This window comes from Panthera onca, chromosome B4 (genome assembly GCF_046562875.1).
Source record: "Panthera onca isolate mPanOnc1 chromosome B4, mPanOnc1 haplotype 2, whole genome shotgun sequence".
Taxonomy (NCBI): Eukaryota; Metazoa; Chordata; class Mammalia; order Carnivora; family Felidae; genus Panthera; species Panthera onca.
In genome coordinates, this window is record NC_138345.1 from 123,575,851 (window position 1) to 123,599,542 (window position 23,692).

Genomic DNA, 23,692 nt, shown 5'->3' on the forward strand with positions numbered 1-23,692 from the left:
GTATGTGTAAACAAAACAATACTTACGTTTATTATAAACGCTTTAACACTTGTTATTCTGTTGTATTTCTCCTAATGCTTAGTTTCAGGACCCACTTGAAAATCTGCAGTTTGGAAAACCCTCCCCCATAGTAAACCCTGTTGATAATAAGATGCAACTGACTGACAGAACAATAGCTAAGAAGGAAGCAAGTTTACCAGGTTCCTCACAGGGAGAGGAGGCATTGGGAGGAAGAGGGAAACAAAGTGAAGTAACTGGCTCTTCTTTTGCTGTTGTCCTATCATATAAGGTTTCTTTGAAGTAGAGACGTATTTGGGAAAGATTGGAGAAGGACATTTCTCCTAGGCTTCCACAAACTCTGGTGGGCAAGGCTCACAAGCACAAGTTTGTCTTCCAGATTCAGAGGGTTAGAGAAAGACTGACAGGACAGGAACCACTTTGTTGCAGTTGCTTCACCGTTTCCTGGTTTGATGTCCTGCTCCCCAGCATCTCTACCAGGAAACTCTTCCTTTTGCAAGGCAGAACTGAGCAGAGGCCCCTGGTCTGCGGAGGTCATGACTGGAGCTGGCAGACCCAGGACGCACAGCACTCCACAGAAACTCTACATGAGTGAAACGTTGAGTAAAGGTTGCAGCTCTTTATACACATTTTTATTTATTTTTAATTTATTTGAGAGACAGAGACCGTGGGAGAGGGGCAGAGGGAGAGAGAATCTGAAGCAGGCTCCATGTTCTGCGTGGAGCCCAACATGGGCTCAATCCCAGGACCCCGGGATCATGACCTGAGCTGAAAGCAAGGGTCGAACGCTCAACTGACTGAGCCACCCAGCCACCCCTTTACACACATTTTTAGTCATTAGAATTCTGTCTCTGAAATAACTGAGGTAAACTATCTGCTTTAAAACTTTTCTGGACTGTGGTCCTGAGTGGTTAGAAAAACCAGAAAGAGAGAGAAAAAGAGAGAGAGAGAGAATGGGCTGTTGTTCATTCAACAAGTCTTCACTGGATATCTACCATAAGTCAGGTTCTGAGTAGTACCTACTAATGGACAGAGCATCTGTAAAAGATCCGAAAAATTTAAAAATATTAAAAGTTTCCTTTAAGCGATTGCTATGATACAAATTAATCATAAATAAATTCTGTATTTACTCATGAAAGCCCCCTGGTGGATCCCAGAGTGATGAGGATACATGAAGCACAGATCATAGTCCCTTCCCAGTCCATGTTACATTAGTGACAAATAAACCTTGGTTGCTGTAAACCACTGAGATTCAAAGAGGACTTCAACTACCTCCATTTTGACCACAGTCGGTATTCTCTAAGTGTTTCTTTCCAGTTTATGTCTAAACTCAGCAAAATACTCACAAGGCAATGCATCCCATGCTGGGAACCAAAACTACCCCTCAAGAAATAAGGACTGCCCTGATGCCAACAAGACCTTGTGTGACGGACCTGAGGACAATGATCAGCCTGCCCCTGTCCCACCCCTTATATAAACCTGGAAGTATTTTCAGCCCTTTGAGACGCTAGCCCACTGTCTTCCCGGTGTGGGCCTCGGGGAAAAAAGTTCTTGTTTCACCACCATTCCTATCTCTACCTTTGGATTTTGTCAGCGGTAAGTGGCCAAATCTAGACCGTTTGGGACCCTGGAGCTGGGTGCTCTCGCACCGTAGGGCCCAGATTACAAGATTTTGGAGTCATTTGTTACCACAGTCTAGGTAAAGCTAACTAATACAGCAGCCATGTTTTTCATCACGCAAACTAGAGACACAGAAAAGCCTCTCCCCGTTAAGAGTTATTTAGTGAAGTCCTCATACAAACACCGGTGACAATTTGAATACTAATGAAACAAAAATCAGCTGGAAGAGCCATTGAGAAATAAAGCAGAAGGGCTAGTCTGTAACGTAATAAAGGGGCATGGTGCTTAAATGACATCTATCGTACACTTAAAACGACAATATTTTTGCATATGCAAATTAAAGCAGACATGGGTTCCCGTAAAACTTTATATTTTACGAAACAGTTTTATTAGAGTTACACTCATTTTACAGACTAGTGAACTGATGCGCAATAGTAAATTGATGGTATGGTGACCTCAACTCCCAGGTTTGCTGTCTCCAAAGTCTCTTATTTCCCCCACATCACACTTGATAATTGATACTTGATAATTAACGCAAAACACTTTTTTTAATCGGTATAAAACTTGGGGTGGAAAGGCCTGGATAACCCTAATAAGCATAACCATCTCACCTACACATCGTCCCCAAAGGGCATCTCCCACTCGTCACCCCCAACCGCCCACCAGCGACGAATATGGGCGGACAAAAAGCTTACGTCAACACAGCGCTCCTCATCCCACCGTTTTTGTCCTCTACCCTTCCCGAAAGGCCAAGCGGCGAGCAGAAGAACCAACGAGAGGGGAGCGAACGTGATTGGGCTGCCTGCGTCACGTGACGACCACGAGGCGTAGGATTTGGCTCGGAGCAGACGGAAGCACCGCGCGTGGGGGGCGGGGGGGGTCAAGTCTGGGAGGGGGGAACTGGAAGCTCCGGGGAGGAGCCTGAGCGTCCGCCGCTGTCCCAGTTCTGCCAGCAATCGTGTCCAGTCTCTGATTATTGTTGTACCGCCGTCGGTACGCCGCGGTACTACGGAGACCAGTCGTTCGCCTGTCCAGCAGGAGTAGCCGCTGACTCGAGCGGCAGCGGGGAATGGAAGCGGAGAACGCGGGCAGGTAAGCCCGGGGCGGAGCGCCGCCCTTCCCCCCAGCGCCCCTCGCGGCGGGGTTGGCCGGCGGGCGCGCGCACGCACGCAGGGGTCTTTAAAGGCCGCGGCCGGAGTACAAAGACCTGGCCTGCGCGTGCGCACTGCCACCCTCCTCCGGCCGCTCGGAAGCGGCGCCACCTGTACCTGCGCCCTTCTTCCGGCCTTCCCGGCATCCAGCCGGCTTTAACAGGCATTAATAAGCGACCCACAGGGTCCGGTTAATATCTCTTTCCGGTTGTCATTCTTGGCTACGTTTGCCTTCACCCTCCGTTATTATGCGAAGAGCTGTAAAGATGGAATATCACGCGTATCACTTCTGGAGCTTTAATTTTAAAATTAGTAGTTTTATTGTGGCTTCCTTTCCCGTAGGTTTAGTAAGATCAACGTCAGGGGCCACAAGGTGGATAACATTGCCGTACAAAGTCTCTTGAATTCTGTATTATGACTAATACTCCCAAGTAGTCATCTAAAAATGCTTTCTGGTGATCTTGGGGGGTGAATTTAATCAGCTTTTCAGTATGTCCTTTGAGGAGTGTTAGATTCGTGGAGAGAACGTTTGGCAAACGCAGAGATTGCGAGATTCGAACTCCTCGCAGAAAACTAAATGAAAAAAATCATTAGGGTAGCAGGATCCTTAAGAAAAACTAATGATTTACATTGGAATAAAATTCTGTAAGATCTAATAATTTTCCGGACTCTCCGGGGCCCTGAACTTAGGCAAGACACTTCACTTCTCAGGGCCTGTTCATGTCTGTAAAATAGGACATCTCTGGAATCCAGTTCTGACATGCTGTGAATCTGTGTTATGTGGAAGGGATTAGATCACCAAAACAGTCTTTATAGGTTAGGAAAGGAGATGTATAAAGTGTGGTCTTTATCCTGGCTTTTCTGGTCAAGTCCTGAAATAAAGTACTGCACTTCCTTCCCAAAAGAACTTTACATTTAAAAGAATTCACCAGAACTTTTGAAATTCACTCCCACCTTTGCGATGTTACTTCAGATCAGTACTGAGACCTGGGTGAAGTCTACCATCAAATGAATTACACATTAGAAGACCTTGCTCAGTGCTTCAGAGCAAAGTAATAGGTCTCTGGTACGATGTTTACCTAAAATTTGGCTTATATGCTGTCTTAACCCATCCACAGGGTTATAGATCATTTTTAATTTGACTCACAAAGTTTTAACCTCAGGAAATAGAGAATTTTGTGTTAGTAGTGTAAGGGCTTTATCCTTGGGGATTCTGAGATGACTGAGGCCCCAGATAATCCTGAGAAAGTGGTTCTCTGTCACTCTTGACTTCATGCTAATCAAGGAGTAGAATGGAATGCCGGATATAATGAATTTACTTTTTATTTTGGAAGAGTAATTTCAAAAAATTCAAAGGAAAAAATTCCATTAATATGGACTCTTTTTTTAAAAGAGAAGATAGTTCAAGTATCATAACAAATAATGTCTACCCAGAGAGGAAAAAAGGAAGGAGAGGATCAGTATGTATCTAATGAGCTTTGGCATGGAAAGGACATTTATCAAAAATGGAAAGTAGGATGCCAAATCAAAAATGACTTTGTAAAAGTGTGACATGGGCTACTGAAAATACAAACTGGAAAGGTTAACCCTTAAATGAAATCAGCCTTTCTGGAAATGTTAGGGACCAAAAAGAACTTTTTTAGTTAGGTGTTGACATCGAGGGCAAGAAAGGTTTGGATTTTCTGCCTAGTCCACCGGCATGGTGTTAGTAGATAACAGGAAACAAACATTTGGTTCTAATTTTTCTTATCTCTATATTAAAAAAAATGATTAGAGACAAGAAATGGCAGGATGAATGTCTTTAAGAGACAAGATCAATGAGGGCATTTAAGAGAACTTTCAGCTGCTCTAAGAGAAATCCAGTTTCCTGGCCTGGATAAATTATATGTCAAATGAGAAGCTAGATTACAGCAATCTTTAAGAACTTGCAGATAACAGGAGAGAGACCTGAAGCCTGAAAATAAACACATGAGTTCCTGTTTCTTCCTAGGTGGAGTCTGTCTTCTAATTTATTGACTTTGATCCTAAACAAAATTTTTACTTTTCAGTGGTTATTGAGCATATTTAAAAGGAACCAGTGGCCACTAGGTTACAGTATAATTTGGGAAAAAAGCAAGATGTATCAAGCTAGGTTCATTCCCTTTTGGATAATGATACTGGACTAGACAGCATCAGGATGATGCTGACAGGAGGTATCTAAAAATTTAATCCCGTCCTGCTGTCTTTATTATTATTATTATTATTATTATTATTATTATTATAGCAAAATTACTATATACCAGGCACTGTTTTAAGTGTTTTACATATGTTGACTAATTTAATCCTCTTAACCAACAAATTAGGTACAACTATTTCCATTTTGCACATGTGGAAACTGGGACACAGAGGTTAAGGAACTTGAGCAGAGCTGAAATTTGAACGCAGGCAATGTGGCCCAAAGTCTGCCTCCCTGACAACTGTGCCACATATCACTTCTCTGTGGGCAAGACGAAGACGGACTGATGGCAGTCCAGTTAGGTGGAATCAAAGCTGGTTTACTGCCGAAAGAATCGAGGGCGGGCTAAAGAGAGGTCTATATTGATGTGCCTTGTCGTTCTACCCCAACTTGTTCTTTTCAGCAATTTAACAACTTCCGGGTGCTGTTGGAATGCTGATAAGATTTGTGAATGACCCAACTCTGGAAGAAGTTTGTGGAATTGGTAGTTTAAATCAGAATCCATATCCTAACAGCTGGAGTGTTGAATCCTCTTTTACCAAAAGAGGCACAGTTCTGTGCTTAGGTGCAGAAGTATCAGTGATGTGAGGGAGAGGTAATAAAAGGGCAGTTTTCATTGACGTTAAACTCAGTTTGAATCAACAGTATGATGTGGGTTCTAGTAAAGTTAATGTAATGGATTCTGCAGTAGGACTCCAGGATGAGGAAGCTGAGCCCTGCTTGGTTTCAGGATGATGGAGCTGTATCTGGAGAATTTTTATTTTGTTTTCTTTTAAGCACCAAAAAATGACAAAGTAGTGTAGAAACTTGAAGTCATACTATATGAAGAAGAGTTGAATGAATTGGGGACTCTGGCTTGTTCTAAATCTTTGTATTTATAGTTTCTAGTAGACCATGTACAGTAAATACCCAGTAATGTGTGGTGAATACACACAGTTCCACTTTGCAATATTAAATGTAGTCTTTAAATAGTTATGACGGTATTCCATTGTAGTTTATATACCTAATTGTCTTTAGTTGAGCATTTAGATTATTTAGCACTGATTTTGTGTGTGTGTGAGTGTTTTGTTTTGTTTTGATGGGGGGGGGGGGAGAGAGAGAAAGAGAGAGAGAGAGAGAGAGAGAGAGAGAAAATCTTAGGCAGGCTCCACACTCAGCACGGAACTTGAGGCAGAGCTTGATCCGCAACCCTCTGGTCATGACCTGAGCTGAAATCAAGAGTCAGATGCTCAACCGACTGAGCCACCCAGGCACCCCATTGATTATTATTTTGTAATTATTCAGTGTTGTATAATCATATTAATATGAATATTAAGTGAATAATAATATGAATATTAATAATATTCATATTCATATTAATATTAAGTGAAAATAATAAAATATTGCTATGAATTGTGTTCTTCCAAAATGCCTATGTTGAAACCTAATCCCCAATGTAACGGTATTTGGAGGTGGGGCCCTCATGAATGGGATTAGTGCCCTTTTAAGAGAGGTCCTAGAGGTCCCTCACCTCTTCTATTTTGTGAAGATACAGCAAGAAGGCCACCCCTATGAACCAGGAAGTAGGCTCTCAGCGGACACTAAATGGTGTTTTGTTGTAGCAGCCCAAGAGGACTAAGACAAATGTATATAGAAAAGAGCAACTTAAATCTTTAAAATAGTGGAAAATACCTGAGTATTAAAGAAGTTGGAGGTGTTCATTTTAGAGAAAACCTTAAAGAGTTAGTTTTTGAAGTACAGCAAAATCTGAATTAATTGGACTCCTCAGTCAGCTGTGTGTGTGTGTGTGTGTGTGTGTGTGTGTGTGTGTGTGTGTGTTTTAAGTAAGACTGTTAGGAAATACACAATTCATTAGGAAAATACACAGTATATCAATTTCAGACGGCTGTAAAAAACAGTGCTTTGGGCACTGATGTTCAAGGGAAAGGGTGTGCATCTCTGATTTGGTCTTGTCTGATATCTCTGCCGTGTGCTTCCCTGCTCAGATGCCCTCTACCCTCATGCCACTGGGGATCATGCCAGAGATCGTATCTGAGAAAGCAAGATCCAGTTTTGTTTGCCTGTGTCTCTGTTGGGTAATACTGATTGTGTTTATATCGTTGTATATCGACGCACTTGGATGTCATTTCTAATTTGGGGGGCGGTTGTCTCTTAAGTTATGACTTGATGGGAGGCGTAAGGTTGCTAGTGAGGCTTCTGTCTCTAGTAGCATCCAAGCAGAAAGGCTAAAACTCGCTAGGGAACTAATTGCTGGCTGCCCTGGGGTGTGACTACATCATACTTCCAGACTGAAAGACCCTCCAAGGCCAGAATTCAAGGAAATGTGTGCTAGGTCCTGGCACTGCCATTGCCAGAAGCAGAACAGGCACCAAAGAACCCGAGCGGAAGAGACAATCTTACTACCTTAGCTGAGTTTCACACATTTCTGGATAATGAAGAGACCTGTATCCATCGGGGTGGGGAACCATGGAGGGCTAGTCAAGGGTGTGGTTGGCCTGTGATGCTTTTTGGAGGAGTGAAAAATGAGTAGATGTCCTCCCGCCCTCCAAAAAGGGGGGGTGTGAATGGAGGCTAGGAGAGAGGAAGGGGTGAGCTTCAGGCAAAGGAGAGGCACAGAACAGTGTGGGGACAAACCAATGATAGGGAAGAAAAGTGAGCAAGGGGAAATAAGGTCATCCCTCATGCTTGGAAATTTGATACCAAATTTGAGTTACAGAAAATAAAAACCCTGGGATCTGGACAGATTTGGTCCCGTTTCCTGTACATAGTCCACATATGTAAAAATCATTTTCACGGTGAGAGAACCCAGGTCCCGAGAGGAGGAGTGATGACCAAGTGCTCTTGTGTCGCTGTCCCTCGCACAGAGAAAACAAGCCTTGTAAAGTTGGCGTGATTCTGAATTACAAAGGGGCAAGTGTATATAAATACAACAAATGTATTAAATATCTTCTAATTAAGGTTGAACAGGTTTATGCTGCTTACAGTTGTAATTATCGCTGGATAATAGGAAATTGATTTATCTAGAACTCTAGTTTCCTAGCTTTGAAGTCCTCGAAGGTTTTTTGCTTGCTTCTGCCAAATAATAAGAATGTTGTGTCGCACTCTCTTTCCTTTTGTTCTGTTAGGAAGCCGTTGAGATGATAAGACTCAATTTAATACTCAAAGATAGTGTATTACCTTAGAACTTACACATCGTATTTCTCATTTCTTTATTTTTCTATTTCTGTTCTATTTTAACTTCCTATAAAGTACCAGAGGTCATTTTTAGAAACATTAAGGGACACGCTGATATTATAGATAAGTTTCTCAATTTCTTTCAAAATTGATATATATCTCTAAAATAACACTTCTGGGTTTTTTTCTTCCTTTTCATTTTTTTCCTCAGCCATCTGATTTCTAAACTTAATTTTCAGGTTCTGCACTTCACATCTAAGTATGACCCTGAAATATGCGAAAGGCACATTTTGGAAATTTGTTTTTTAATGTTCAGAATCCTTTTGCCATGTAAAATCTTCCTAAGTTAAATATTTTAAGTTTGGACTTTGTGAAGTGCTTGAAATGGGACACATCTGTGAAACTCTTGAGAGTGGTGGCCAGAAACATGGGCGAGGGTGGAAGGTTGTCTTCTTGACAGTGTGACAGACTAAGAGGAGACGTCCTGCATTCTTTGGCCGCTCGCTTATTGTGACTTAACTGCGGCTGGCCTCAATCGAAGGTTACAGTTCATTGTGCTGGAATATCCGAAGGGTAACAATACAAGATCTCTCAACGTAACCTAGCAATATCTGAGTATTTGAGTATTTACGTCATAAACACTGAACAACCAATGATTTTACAGTTCATCAAAAGGAGCTATGAGGGGCGCCTGGGTGGCTCAGACGGTTGAGCGTCCGACTTCGGCTCAGGTCATGATCTCGCGGTCCGTGAGTTCAAGCCCCGCGTCGGGCTCTGTGCTGACAGCTCAGAGCCTGGAGCCTGCTTCAGATTCTGTGTCTCCCTCTCTCTGACCCTCCCCCGTTCATGCTCTGTCTCTCTCTGTCTCAAAAACAAACAAACGTTAAAAAAAAAAAAAAAATTTAAAAAAAAAAAAAAAGGAGCTATGAATATTATTAAAGAAAAGTGTGGTGGAAAAAGAGGACATTTTACTTTGTGCCAAGCATGATTTAAGTGCTTTTCTTCAACTTTTACATTTGAGATTCTAGGACTTGTCTGCATATTTTCCCAACGTGCAGCCTTAGGTTACAATACTGTTTCGTGTTCCTTTCTACTTTAAAGTCTGTATTAAACATTTTCTGTGCTTGAAAAAATATCAGTACATTAATTTTGCTGCATAGTCTTTTCATGTTACTAGACTAAAGTTTACTGGATTGTCATACCTATTTTTTATGTAACTGGAAACAATATACTTAAAGAGGTAAAAGTCTTAAGATATAGTGTAATACCTTTCTAATTCTTAACCTTTTCTTTAACAGCTTACCCTTGAAGATAGTTTGAAGCTAAAATTCCTCTCCAGTGGTTTGTCCATTAGGATTTGGCCCCTGTCTTTGAGCGTCCGGGATTTCAGCCTGGGCACCCACAGATAGTCTGTTACCCTGTGTCTGCTTCGGCCATTTAAGCTTCTGCTTTAGTTTGCCTCCCCCGCCATCCCAACCATTTTATTAAGATATGATTTATGCATAATAAGATTCATTCATATAAAATGTACTAGTTTATCTTATTTGTTTATTTATTTATTTATTTGAACAAGCAAGCGGGAGAGGGGCAAAGAGAGAGGGAGACACAGAATCTGAAGCAGGCTCCAGGCTCTGAGCTGCCAGCACAGACCCCAGCGTGGGGCTCAAACTCACAAACCTTTAGATCAAGACCTGAGCCAAAGTCAGACACAAAACCAACTGCACCCCTAGGCGTCCCTAGCTTTTCTTTTTAATCTCTACTTTCTGAGCTTCCCCTTTTCTTTCTCCATAACTAATAAGTGAGTAGCTTGCCACAGAAAACGACTTTTCTCTCCAAATGGTAAATGACACTGACCCATTTTATTTCCTAGTGTTTTCCTTCCCGTTGTGTATGTAATGGCATCATTTGGCATTAGATGTAACTTGAGTTTCAGAAAATACATGTTTGCTTCCATAGCTTTTGTGCTGCAGGCAGCAGTGTGAGACAGTGATGGGTAGTCATGAGAAATTGGTTTTTGGCCATTGTTTTTTGTGTTCCTTATATTGAACTGAGTACTTGGAACAAAGTCTGAAAGATGTTCAGAGAAGAGATTTAAAGTGTTTTTCCCCCATAAATTCACAGATATGTGCAAAATGTCCATTTCTAGCCCTCATCTAGTGGTAAAAACCCAACAACAATTTAAAACCAGATCCAATGCATAAATCATTAAATAGGCAAATAAACCAAAAGAGAACCTTAAGTAGATTGGAGGGAAGGCAGGAATGGGGAGTTGTTGGTCGAAGGAGAAAAGCTTCCAGTTATAAGATGACCACGTTTTAGGGATCTAATGTACATGGTGGTGATTAGAGCTAATAATACCTTGCTACGTACTTGAAAGTTGATAAGAGAGTAGATTTTAAATGTTCTCATTACAAAAAAGAAATGGTAATTATGTGACGTGATGGAGGTATTAGCTAAGACTTAGTAATCATTTTGCAAAATATGTATCAAATCAAAACATCATATACTTTTAACTTACACATTTCATGTCCGTTGTATCTCAGTAAAGCTGGGTGGGGTTAGGTTGGAGAGGATCTTATGACCAAATAATTAAATGTGAAGATAGAGACAAACTGTTTGTATGGACACTTTAACCCTGTATGAGCTGCTGTGCCTTTTAAGTCTCTCTGCTAGCAGATTCCCATGATCTCATTTCAGAGAAAGCACGGGCTGACTTGACAGGACTGGTAAGTTTTATTGCTGACACATCTTGTCATTAATCAGTGGGAGAGTTCCTTAATATTGGTTAATAGGCACAAAGTAAAAATCGGGTGAATACACACATTTAGGAATAGACCTTCCTCCTCCCTTTGCCCCTATTATCAACTCTATATGTTACAGTCTGACCACACAGTGTTTGGATCCTAAAGGTTTTTAAAGCTCATCGTTTAAACTTCTAGTCGGGTAATTTTATTGACATGTCTTGTGCTTAATTGTTCTTTCAGCTACTCCCTTCAGCAAGCTCAAGCTTTCTATACATTCCCATTTCAACAAATGATGGCTGAAGCTCCTGATGTGAATGTTATGGACGAACAGCAAATGCCAGCGGAAGTTCCAGAACCAGTGCCTGCTCAGGAACCTGTACAAGGTAGTTTTCATCAGGATAGTTGAGAAAAGTAGCTATTGGATTGGCCAGCTTATGTAAGAAAGGGTTTAATGAAGAATTTTTATTTTATTTTAGTATTTAAAACGTTAACCACTTTTTAAGTATGTGCCAGGCACTGTGATGCATTTGGGGGAATAAAAGAACATGGATCCTGCCCTCAAATAGCTCATAATCTAGCAGGAGAAAATAGTAAGTAAACACATGGTATGCTTTAAGCACACAGTGGTGAAGAGGGGCTCAGGATGCTGTGAGAGTGCATAGGGTTGACACTAACTCGGACCGAGGTTCAGAAGCAGCTTCCAAGAGCTCTGGAAGTCAGGGGTGAGGAGACTTTATCCGCATGAAGAATGGGGTGGGGAACATTCCTGGCCTAGGGAATAGCATGGGCAAAAGACAGATGTAAAGAATCATGACAGTTAAAAAGTAGTTATTCTGTGTCTTTGGGAGTCTGGTGTACAGCAAAAAAATAGTGATCAATGAGGCTGGAAAGTGCCTTGTTTCCAAGAAGAATGTTCGAAGAATGTATGTTCTCTCCTGAAGGTGGTAGGGAGCTTTTGAGAGGATGGAAGCAGAGGGTGACTTAAACAAAGTAACATTCTAAAAGTCAGCCTGGGAAAAATTATTATAGAGGATAGAATGGATGGTAGGGAGTAAGGCAGAATTTGGAGGCAAAGAGTGGATTTGAGACTGAATAATCTGAGGATGAAATGAGGAAGACCTGAGGGGATGGAGAGAAGAAGGTAATGGTTTTCTCCAGTGTAGCAGTATCATATGAGAAATGTGTTCAAGAGTTTCATCTTACGATTCCAGAAACACATCTGACTCCACTGCATTGGAGATACCCCTGCCGATGACTCTCCTATTTTTCTGGGCTGGCAGCACTGGGACTTCCCAGCTACAGGCCAGTGGAGGTGGATCCCTTCGCGTAGAGAGTGGCTAAATCAGTGTGGGGTAGAAGAGAGGAAGGACAGGATGCTGGGTTAGGGAACTGCCTAATGGTAGTAGAATGGAGGAGGGGCCTAAGAAATTAAGAGAGATGTTAAACAAGGGTAAGAAAAGCAAACCTTCCTATTGGGTAACTCTAGGTCAGTTGTTCTTGACTGGGCGTGTCCCCCCCCCCCCCCCCCAAGGGACATTGGGCAATATCTGGAGACAACTTTGATTGTCATGATTGGCAGGGTGCTACTGGCATCTATTGAGTAGAGGTCAAGGTTGCTGTTAAACATTCAGTAATATACAGGACAACCCTGTATATTACTTAAACAGAGTAGCATTCTACCAAAATCATTCAACCTAAAATGTTAGTAGTTCTGAGATTGAGAAGCTCTGCTTTAGGTCCTAAGACATCCCTGGTCTTGCATATTTTTTCTTTTTTCTTTTCTGTTTTTTGAAGTTTATTCATTTATTTTGAACGTGCAAGAGAGAGCGAGGGAGGGGCAGAGAGAGGGTGAGAGAATTCCAAGCAGGCTCCACACTGTCAGCACAGAGCCCAACTTGGGCCTCAAACTCTCATGAACTGTGAGATCATGACCTGAGCCGAAACCAAGAGTCTGGACACTTAATTGACTGAGCCACCCACGTGCCCCCCTGGTGTTGCCTTTTTTTTTTTAAATTAATTTTTTAACATTTATTTATTTTTGAGAGAGAGCACGAGCCAGAGAGGGGCAGAGAGAGAGAGGGAAACACAGAATCCAAAGCAGGCTCCAGGACTTGAGCTGTTAGCACAAAGCTCCATGTGGGGCTTGAACCCACGAACTGTGAGATCATGACCTGAGCCAAAGTCAGATGCTTAATCAACTGAGCCACCCTGGTGCCCCCCTGGTCTTGCCTTTTGAAGACTACTTTCCAGCCCAGAGATTTCATCTTCAGCATCTCTAAATTCACCTCTTTGGCTGTGTGTGGAACAGAATACACTCATCTCTAAAACAAGCCCACAAGCCATTTGAGGTTTTCTATTGCTGGAAATTATGGGAAAATCGAGTTAAAAGGTTCCCTTCCTCCCTATTTTTTGCTCTATTTATTTTCTCGTTTATTGCGCTGTTTATGTATTTACATTTAGAATTTCTATAAAATAGGACATGAATGCTTTAAATCCCTGGGGAGATCAAGATGACAGGGAAGAGTCCATGGGAAATCAATCTATGATCATTATGTACGTTTCATCCCGAGAACAGCTAGCAGAGGAAGGAGGGCAGGGTATAGGGCCTCGAGAACCCCGTCCTAAGATGAAGGAAGAGGGAGGGTACTGCAGAGGATGGTGAGGCTGGGAGATAGGAGAAGGTAGCAAGGGCGTTGATGGGGTGACTCTACTGGGAAAGCTGCCTGATGTTCTTAAGTTATGTTTTTCTGCATCTACTTCCTTGAAATTACTGTGTTTCAGAGACTCCAAAAGGAAGGAAAAGAAAACCCAGAGCAACGGCACCAAAAAAACCGGTAGAACCCAAAAAGCCTGCTGAGGCCAAAAAATCTGGCAAGTCCACAAAATCAAAAGAAAAGCAAGAAAAAATTACGGACACATTTAAAGTGAAAAGAAAGGTAGACCGTTTTAATGGTGTTTCAGAAGCTGAACTTCTAACCAAGACCCTCCCGGACATTTTGACTTTCAATCTGGACATTGTGATTGTAAGAATTTTTGTCCTCATTTGGTTTTATAAATAGTATTGGTGAATTAAATTTACATAACCTCTGTTCTTGCAAATAGCATTTTGTTGAACCATTTCTAAGAATCCTTTTGGTAGTAAATGGTGTCATTTTGTCACCTTCATAAGGTTGTGGACACATATGGATGTGTCTAAGAGGATGGGCTCCAGAGTACGGCTGTCTGGTGTCAGGTCTTGCCATGTGGGTATGACCTTGAACAAGCCTTAACCTTCCTAATCACCAAGTTTCCTTATTGGTGAAGCAGGGGTGATAATAGTACCTTCCTCATAGGATTGCAGTTAGGTAAAATAATCCACGTGAATCACTTAGATTGCACATTACGTGTGAGTTCTCCATAAGTGATAGTACTGATTTTGAGCTCTGATTTTTGTCAGTAACTGTAAGAAACATCAGCGTGCAAACAACTGTAAATGACGTGGAGTGAGCGGCTTGGTGGGAGTGGAGAAGCAGGCTGTGGCTGGACCGGGGCTCAGTTGATCGGTTGCTCCAGGACCTCTCTCTTTCCAGTCCGGTTGGGTGGAGGTGGGGGCCTGGGGACACGAGGGAGTCACACTGGTTTTTATCTTTAAAATTTATTTTTTGTCTTACTTTTTTTTTTTTTTTTTGCATTGAAGTATAGTGGACACACTTCCATTAGTTTCAGGTGTACAACATGGTGATTTAACAAATTTATTCATTATGCTGTGCTGACGGCAAGCGTAGCCGCCATCCCTCACCATACACCGTTGCCGTGCCATCGACCCTGGTCCCCGTGCTGTGCCTCCCACTCTCCTTCACCCGTTTTGCCTGTCTCCCCTGCCTGTGGCCACCACCAGTTTGTTCTCTGTATTGATGGTCTGTTTCTGCCTTTTTTTTTTTTTTTAAACTGGTTTTTCACAACAGCAGCAACACTTTTGATATAAAGGGAATTTTTTTTTCCCTCAAAATGAAATACTTTATTCAGATCAAAAATAGGTACTTGATAAACGGGATTGCCGATGATGCTGGATTAAATTTTTATTTTAATAAATTTAGTTTTGTCCATCACTACTCCACAGAAGCCCTCAGGCGTAAACCCTACTTTTCAAGACTTAAGTGTATAAACATTTTTTGCAGATTGGCATAAACCCGGGACTAATGGCAGCTTACAAAGGGCATCATTACCCTGGACCTGGAAACCACTTTTGTAAGTAGTTCTTGCTTTTATTTTTTTACTTTTAAACTAGATATCTTTGTTAATAGTTTGGGGTTTGTTTTTTTTTTTTCCTTTTTAGCCAAACTGTGTGGGTTTTTTTGTTTTTAAGTTTATTTATTTTGAGGGGAGGGGGAAGAGCACAAGCAGGGGAGGGGCAGAGAGAGACAGAATCCTAAGCAGGCTCTGTGCTGAGCATTGAGCCCCCAACCAAGGGCTCGACCCCACAAACTGTGAGATCGTGACCTGAGTGGAAATCTAGAGGATGCTCAACCAGCTGAGCCACCCAGACCCCCCAGATACAAACGTGTTTTCTGTGCATGCGTGCACAAAAATAAAAGGCTTGAAAAAGATATGTCACTGTTCATGTTTTGGTGTAAGAGAACGGAGGGGCAAGAAAAGTAGCACTTTCTCTTTTGTTTTGCTAATTGTTTTAAATGAGTTTTACTACTTTTTAAAATGAATTTTCTTTTTTAGTTGTTACCTACAGTCATAGTAACAATAGTACATCATTGTGCCAGTATAGACAGCAGAACACTGACCTTTCCAGATTTCTGCTGATCTTATTTCCTAGGAGAGATGAAATGCATTGATCGTTGGGAATCAAGCTGTAACAGTTAAGAAATTCTGTGATTAGAGACATTCTGTTTTTCTAATTTTTTTTTAATGTTTATTTATTTTTGAAGGAGAGAGAGACAGAGTGTGAGTGGGGGTGGGGGCAGAGAGAGAGGGAGACACGGAATCTGAAGCAGGCTCCAGGCTCTGAGCTATCAAGCACAGAGCCCGATGCGGGACTCGAACCCACAAACCGCTAGATCATGACCTGAGCCAAAGTCAGACATTCAACTGCCTGAGCCCCGTTGTAGGCGCCCCTACTTCGTATCTGTATTAAAGACCCTCATACTTGTAGAGTGAATTTTAAACCCAATTGTAACTATTATTGTATTGTCTTAATATGTAAGTCGACTTACCTAACACCACCTAATAGAAAAAGGCATGCAGTAGGCCCTCAGAAAATACTAGTTGGTTATCTAAGAGTTACATTAAAAACATTTAGGGCAGAAGATACAATAATGTGTTTTGGAACTAAGGACATATTGTCTCCATATTTAAAACAATTTCTAAGAGACGTTTGAATTTTGAATTTTTTCCATTTTCAAAGTGTTGGAATGTTCTGGGTCTGTTGGTGTATGTTTGTCTCTTTGAGGTATTCCAGGGGCAAGCAGTGGTATGACTAGTTCCTAGAAAGAAAACCAGTTTTGAAGTCTTCTACACTGACTAGCTGTGTATTCTCAACGGCCATTTACCTTAACTGCCCTGGGAAGAGGAGATAAAAATAGTAATTAATATTTCATAAGATCATTATGATTAAATGAGATAATCCATGCAAAGGGTTTATTAACACATAGTGATTGCTTGATACGGTATTTGACCTATAATTTCCTAAATATCCTAAATGTTTTTTTTTTTTTTTTTTAATTTCAGGATAAATGTAGACTACCATAGTGATTCATGGGACAAAAACCTTTGACCTACATGCAAATAAACTGAACTCTCTTTCACAGGGAAGTGTCTGTTTATGTCAGGCCTGAGTGAGGTCCAATTGAACCATATGGATGATCACACTTTACCAGGAAAGTATGGTATTGGATTTACCAATATGGTGGAAAGGACAACACCAGGCAGCAAAGATCTATCCAGGTAATTTATTTTTATAGGTTGGAACCTGACCATGCTGGCGTCTCATATACTCTAGGAACGCTCTATGTATCTAGTGCAAGCTGAGCTTAACAAGTATATGAATTGATGTTGTATTGAAAGCTTTCTGAATTCAGCATATTATAAATATTACCGTACTTATATTTTGACTACTTTTTAATTCAATTTTAGTAAAGAATTCCGTGAAGGAGGACGTATTCTAGTGCAGAAATTACAGAAATATCAGCCACGAATAGCAGTGTTTAATGGAAAATGTAAGATTTACTTTTAAATTTTGTCTTTTTTCTTTGCTAACATTATGGACAACGTAAATATGTTTGTATTTCATTTTAGGTATTTATGAAATTTTTAGTAAAGAAGTTTTTGGAGTTAAGGTTAAAAACTTAGAATTTGGACTTCAACCCCATAAGATCCCAGACACAGAAACTGTAAGTCCTTAAAATTATATTTGTATATCAGCTAAATATGAATTTTTTTCTAGCTAGTTTTCCTTTTTTTATTTGTCCTATCCATGGTAACTTGTGCCATGAAAACAAAGCACTGGATTTTGTTGAGTAATAGTTATCTATCAACTCAAACTAATAGCTGCAGATTAATTCAGATACTGCTATTAAAGAAAGAAACATTTGTCAGAGAAAATGTCTTATGTTATTTGGCTAAAATATTGAGAGGAGCTGGCTAACATACTACATTCAAAATATATTTAATGGCATATTCTTACCAAATTCAAGTAGATTAGCCCTTACTCGGTATGAAACAAACATATAAATACAGACATGCTCCCAATTAGTAGCACTGCTCAGTGCCCCCCGTTTGTATATCTTAGCCCAGTGTTGTTGTGGAGCCATCTAAATAGTGTGCAGCCCGGTTGCAGACAGACAACCTGCTTGGCCCTTGGTGTATTTACTGTCTTATACATAAAGGCATCACGAAGTAACAGTGGTTTTCAAACTCTGTTATTTCTGTATCGCTTCTGCAGACACTTAGTTCAGATTTTGCTTCTTAAATCTAGTTTTAAGTTTTGTTTACAACTTAAAAAAAAATTTTTTTTAATGTTTCTTAATTTTTGAGAGAGAGAATGAACAGGGGAGGAGCAGAGAGATAGGGAGACAGAATCAGAAGCAGGCTCCAGGCTCTGAGCTGTCAGCACAGAGCCTGACGCGGGGCTCAAACCCATGAACTGCGAGACCATGACCTGAGCTGAAGTCAGACGCCCAACCAACTGAGCCACCCAGGCTCCCCTTGTTTACAACTTTTTGAAAAACAACATACAAACACAGACACATGTGTTATAGACAACATTTTATTTATTTTTGTTTTTTCTTTTTATTCTTTTCTTTTATGTTTATTTATTTTTGAGAGAGAGAGAGAGCCAGAGGGCAGCCGGGGGACGGGCAGAGAGAGAGGGAGACACAGAATCCAAAGCAGGCTCCAGGCTCTGATCTGTCAGCACAGAGCCCAAGGAGAGGCTGGAACCCACAAGCGGAGCCGAAGTCAGATGCTTAACCGACTGAAGCACCAGCTGCCCCTTTTTTTGTTTTTTGTTTTAATAAGTTTTTATTTATTTATTTTTGAGAGAGAGAGGGAACAAGTGGGGGAGGGGCAGAGGGGAAGGAAGATAGAGGATCTGAAGCGGCCTCCCTGCAGACAGCCGAGAACCTGATGCAGGGCTCGAACCCACAAACCGTGAGATCATGACCTGAGCCGAAGGCAGCTGCTCAACCAACTGAGCCACTCAGGCACCCTGACAACATTTGAAACGATGGAGGAGCCAGTGTGTCAACAGGTTTTTGTGGAGACCTCAGAATAAAGTTTCTGCCACCTCCGTACTTCTGCACTTTTCCTTTTCAAACTTCTTCTGTCTTTAACTTGTTACAAATATGTCACTGACAGAGTAGGTGGTAGCCCTGGTCTTTGTTTAAACCAAGGCCTACGCTTACCTACTTTAGTAAAATTGTACAGGTGAGTTCATTGCTTCCTATAGATTACCTCATTATTGTCCCTTAAGAGTCAAATGAGGCTCAGGCACATCTCTTGGGTATTTGTGCCCGTAATAGGGTAGTACTAACTGAATTTGAATCCTATCATGATAGGTAATTTTAGCTCTGATATTGAGCTGAGAGTATTTTTACCTTTTAAAATATATTCTTTATCATGAGATTTTAACAGTTGTTGATGCTAGTGACTCTTCTTTGAAACAAAAAAAGACTTTCAAATTTCTGGGTCATTTTAATTGAAGAATATCTTAGGATTCGAAAAAGTGCTACTACACAACCTGGCAGCATTTGCACCTACATATATTTGTGAGTCAGGAGTTTCTAAATGCCTTCTATGCAAAAGAAAATGAAAATTTGCTTTCTATAATGTTATGGAGGCCAATATAAAAAAAAGTGCAAGAAATTGCAACTGGAAATTCCATAAACTGACAGCCTCACTCTTTGATATACATGTGATATATATTGTTATATATTTAGTATTCTATGAAGAACAGTTTGTCACCATTATCCAGAATGATAAATGCAAATGTCTTTCTGCTGGGCATTGCACTTCTAGGAATTTATCCAAGAGATACACTCACACATATTCAAAATGAAATATGTACAAGCTTTTTCACTACACCTTATAATAATAAAAGACTGGAAACAACCTAAATGCCCACAGCTGGGTCTTGGTTAAATAAGTATGCAAGTACTACACAGCTGCAAAAAAAGAAAGGCTAGGGGCACCTGGGTGGCTGAGTCAGTTGGGTGTCCAACTTCAGCTCAGGTCATGATCTCATAGTTTGTGAGTTTGAGCCCCGTGTCGGGCTCTGTGCTAACATCTTGGAGTCTGGAGCCTGCTCTGGATTCTGTATCTCCCTCTCTGCCCCTCCCCCTGCTCATGCACTCGCTCGCTCGCTCTCTCTCAAAAATAAATAAAACATTAAAAAAAAAAAAACAAAGTCTTTTTACTCTGCTCTAGATATCTGATACAGAATTGTCTCTGAATACATTGTTGAGTAAAAAAGCAAGGTGTAGAACAGGGAATAGAGAACGTGTTATCATTTGTGTGTTTTTTAAAAAGGGTGAGGGAGAGTACATATATTAGAGACATTTGATTCTATATTCACAGAATACCTCTGGAACCAGCAACTTTGATTGCCTCTGGGAAGAGAACTGGGTGGACAGAGACAGAATTGGGGGGGGGAATACTTTTCCATTGTATACTTCTTTTGTGCCTTTAGAATTGTGAACCATATGTTCACTGTTAAAAAAGACAAGACTGTTAATTGGTAAATGAACATGGGGGGAAAGCCTCATTATTTTGATTTCTTGACTTTGCAATAAGTAAATTTTACAAATTTTAACTCAAGAGACAAAACTACTGTTACTGATTTTATATATATTAATATGAGATAGGCATCATAATTAATCCCCCCAAAGATAAATTTTTAAATCTCAATGTGAGTGGACTCAATAGATTTGTAACATTTATGTACCTGTAAAATTTTACGATTTTAGCTCTGCTATGTTATGCCATCATCCAGTGCGAGATGTGCTCAGTTTCCTCGAGCCCAGGACAAAGTTCATTACTACATTAAGCTGAAAGACTTACGAGATCAGTTGAAAGGCATCGAACGAAATACAGACGTTCAAGAGGTGCAATATACATTTGATCTACAGCTGGCCCAAGGTATGTTTCCATTTTCGCCCTGTTTTTGGGTGTCATGTATATATACACTACTGAATGCACGCACATTGTGAGTTTAAAAGCAAGAGAAAGGAGAACAGTTACATCGTCAGCCAGAGTGTTCTGACAACGGATGTTAGTCACTGTTAAAATCTCCTTTTACCAAAGTTACCCATCTGTCGTGGGTGCTCCTACAGATGTCGAAGATAGAAGAAGCAACATAGCCTACCGGAAATTAAATCTGCTAGGCTTTTACAGTTCCGATGAGTTAATTTAATAAATGTTATAAAGAGTTTAAAAGATGGCAACAAAATATAGATCTCAGCACACTTGAACATTCACGAAAAAGATTTGTTCATGAGGATTTCTGAATAAAGCTGTTTTCAGAAACGTTGTACAAAAACAGCTGTAACTCCCTTTTACCCTCTCCACAGAGGATGCAAAGAAGATGGCTGTTAAGGAAGAAAAATACGATCCAGGTTATGAAGCAGCGTATGGCGGTGCTTATACTGAAAATCCGTGCAATAGTGACCCTTGCAGCTTCTCTTCCAATGGGCTAAGTATGTTCCTCCGTACGTGTCTGTCTTTCTCTCTTCCTCTCTTTCTCTCTTTCTTTCTTGCTCACGTGAACTAGCAGGGGAGGGGCAGAAGGAGAAGGAGAACGAATCTCAAGCAGGTTCCATACCCAGTGCAGAGCCTACAGCAGGATTCGATCTCACGACCCTGGGATCCTGACCTGAGCTGAAATCAAGAGTCGAATGCTCAACCGACTGAGCCACCCAGGAACCCCTGTTTGTTTCTTTCAAACACTTGGTTTTGTCAGGACTGGGGAAATGCACTTTAGTTTTGTAAAAGAGAATGAATTATTGAAGTGTGGGAATGGTACTATGAAAATCTTTTTAGTGACAGTGAAATGTGATGGTTATCTGAGGTTTCACCACGTAGGTGTTAGCAGCTCATTTTCATTAAGTCATTACGTCATTCTAATCACATTCCCTCCCTGAATGACCATTAAGGGTTTCTTAGTCCTGTATCTGCCAAGAGAACAGAAATTTATTATTGTATTCAAGAAGCTTGCTGTTTTAACGGCAGTCCTCCTCCGCTGGACTGCTAACATCTCTTGATGAATCGTGTAAAGGTTTTCAGATAGAATGAACTAACCTTCTTCTCCCCACCCTGGCAGCTGACAGTGGAGAATCAACTTTCAGTGACATTCCAAATGGGCAGTGGATGACCCAGTCGTTTACAGACCAGATTCCTTCCTTTAATAATCACTGCGGGACTCAAGAACAGGAAGAAGGAAACCATGCTTAAGACTGGTGTTTCTCAGCTCTACCTAAATGCTGCAGTTTTAATGCAGTAGTCAAGAAGGGGCTAACTGAAGCATTTTATTAGTATTTTATTCTGGTGATATAATCATATTATGGTTGTGTGGTAGAATCAACTGTATGAACCTGAGTAAGCTTGGAAGAAAAAAGCACGGTTTTTTGTGTATGAGTTTTTGTATTTGAATTAGCCACCATTCCAGCTTTTTATAAAGTATATTTCATTATGAAGAAATTGATTTTCTTTTGGGAGTCACTTTTAATCTGTAATTTTAAAATGTAACTGTCCGAATATTTATACTTGATTATGAACTGTGCATAAACCCAGATATACCATTATTCCTTTTATGCCTAAGAAGGGCATGCTAATAATAATTAGCACCGGTCAAGAGGCAGATGTGTTGAATTCTATATGTGAAGCTAACCCCCAGGGGAGTCCCATGTGGTGCTGTCTAGCCGTGTTTGACAGGCTCCCTGAGGCGTACTCACCCTCAGACCCCTTGGCCTCACCAGCAGGGAGGGTTTGGGAGAGTTGCTCAGCCGTAGAAATGTCAAGTGTGGCCTAACCCAGCCTTCTCTGACAGGGCGCTGAGCCCTGCCTTTGGCCTCCTCACCCCTGCGTGTTAATCCTCTAGTATAGGCAGAAACTGCCCTGCTGGAATGGTAAATTCCAGAGAATGCAGTAGACCTTTTAAAGTTTGTTATTTCTTCTGTGTTTTACTTGAGAGACAGACATTTGATAGGGAAGGAACTGAATTTTTCTTACGGTATCTAGCACCTCCTTGGCTTTAAGGGCGTAACGTGGAAAGTGGTGAGAAATGAACTCAGGCTGAGCAACAAGAAGCTGGGGTGTTTGATAATCTTATTTAAACCGGTGCTTTATGTACGTGAGATGTATTAAAATAACAGAATTTTTCTTGCTATGTGAATCTAATAAGCTGTCACTTAAAAAATTTTCTCTGCGTCATTGCTGTCTGTTACTGTGGACTTAAGTGAGCCTTGTGGCAGGGTTAGTTTGAAGTAACGTACTTGTGTGATTTTCTAATGCCTTTTCCATGGTGCTACAGATAGTCCAGACTACTAGGCCTGGTGGATAGTAAAGCTGGGTATTCAGAAATGCCATTTGCAATTAACTCCTGGTCACTTCTGAATATCCTGATTTCGTACATACCCAGGGAGCATGCTGTTTTTCAATATGAAAATATTTATGAGGTGTTTTTTTTTCCTAAGAGATTATATGGCTTGTTCTTCTCTATATGATAAGAGAAACAAATTCTTGTGAATCTTAACATACTTTTTAGCTGTGGCTATGATGGATTTTATATTTCTTTTAGTCTAGGTCAAGCTGTGTAAAAGTCATTCATGTTATTTAACTCATGTACTGTACTGCTGTTTACATGGATGTTTCATGCGGGTGCTTTGAAGTGCCTTGCATCAGGGATTAGGAACAATTGAATTATTTTTTCATGGGACTATGTAAAGCATGGAAGTAGGAATTGCTTTGGTATATAATGATTGTAACTTTACAATAGATTTTTTTTTTTAATCTGACTGGAGAAAATACCCTTAAAATTATAATGGACCCTCGTTAGAGAATGGGTTTGAGGATTTTCCAAGCATACAACAATGGTGTTTTTCATTACATTTGACGGATGAGTAGTAAACGTTGATATATCCCCTATGTGACAATATGAGACTTTTTCATTAAATAATATTGGAAAGGTTTTTAAATTCATTTGGAAGTCTGATGGTTTTTACAATAAAAATACCAAGAATGATTATCCTAAGTTGCAGGTTTTTCTGCGGCAGAAGTGACTGGTATTC

At 40.7% G+C, this 23,692-nt stretch overlaps 1 protein-coding gene across 1 annotated transcript; it reads left to right on the plus strand.

The window, feature by feature from the left end:
- The first annotated feature begins 2,539 nt into the window (after positions 1-2,539).
- On the plus strand, positions 2,540-23,649 carry TDG (thymine DNA glycosylase). Its single transcript, XM_060656575.3, has 10 exons — positions 2,540-2,730; positions 11,163-11,305; positions 13,704-13,945; positions 15,080-15,149; positions 16,721-16,856; positions 17,046-17,128; positions 17,208-17,302; positions 20,375-20,546; positions 20,978-21,103; positions 21,727-23,649. The coding sequence occupies exons 1-10, from the start codon at positions 2,708-2,710 to the stop codon at positions 21,855-21,857; spliced, it is 1,221 nt and encodes a 406-aa protein (XP_060512558.1). The 5' UTR covers positions 2,540-2,707; the 3' UTR covers positions 21,858-23,649.
- Positions 23,650-23,692: the final 43 nt, after the last annotated feature.

Excerpts from the sequence above, each read along its gene's own strand:
- TDG (XM_060656575.3), top strand. The coding sequence starts at position 2,708 with ATGGAAGCGGAGAACGCGGGCAG. Across the intron at positions 11,306-13,703 it reads TGCTCAGGAACCTGTACAAG|AGACTCCAAAAGGAAGGAAA; the intron begins GTAGTTTTCATC and ends ACTGTGTTTCAG. Across the intron at positions 17,303-20,374 it reads AGATCCCAGACACAGAAACT|CTCTGCTATGTTATGCCATC; the intron begins GTAAGTCCTTAA and ends TTACGATTTTAG.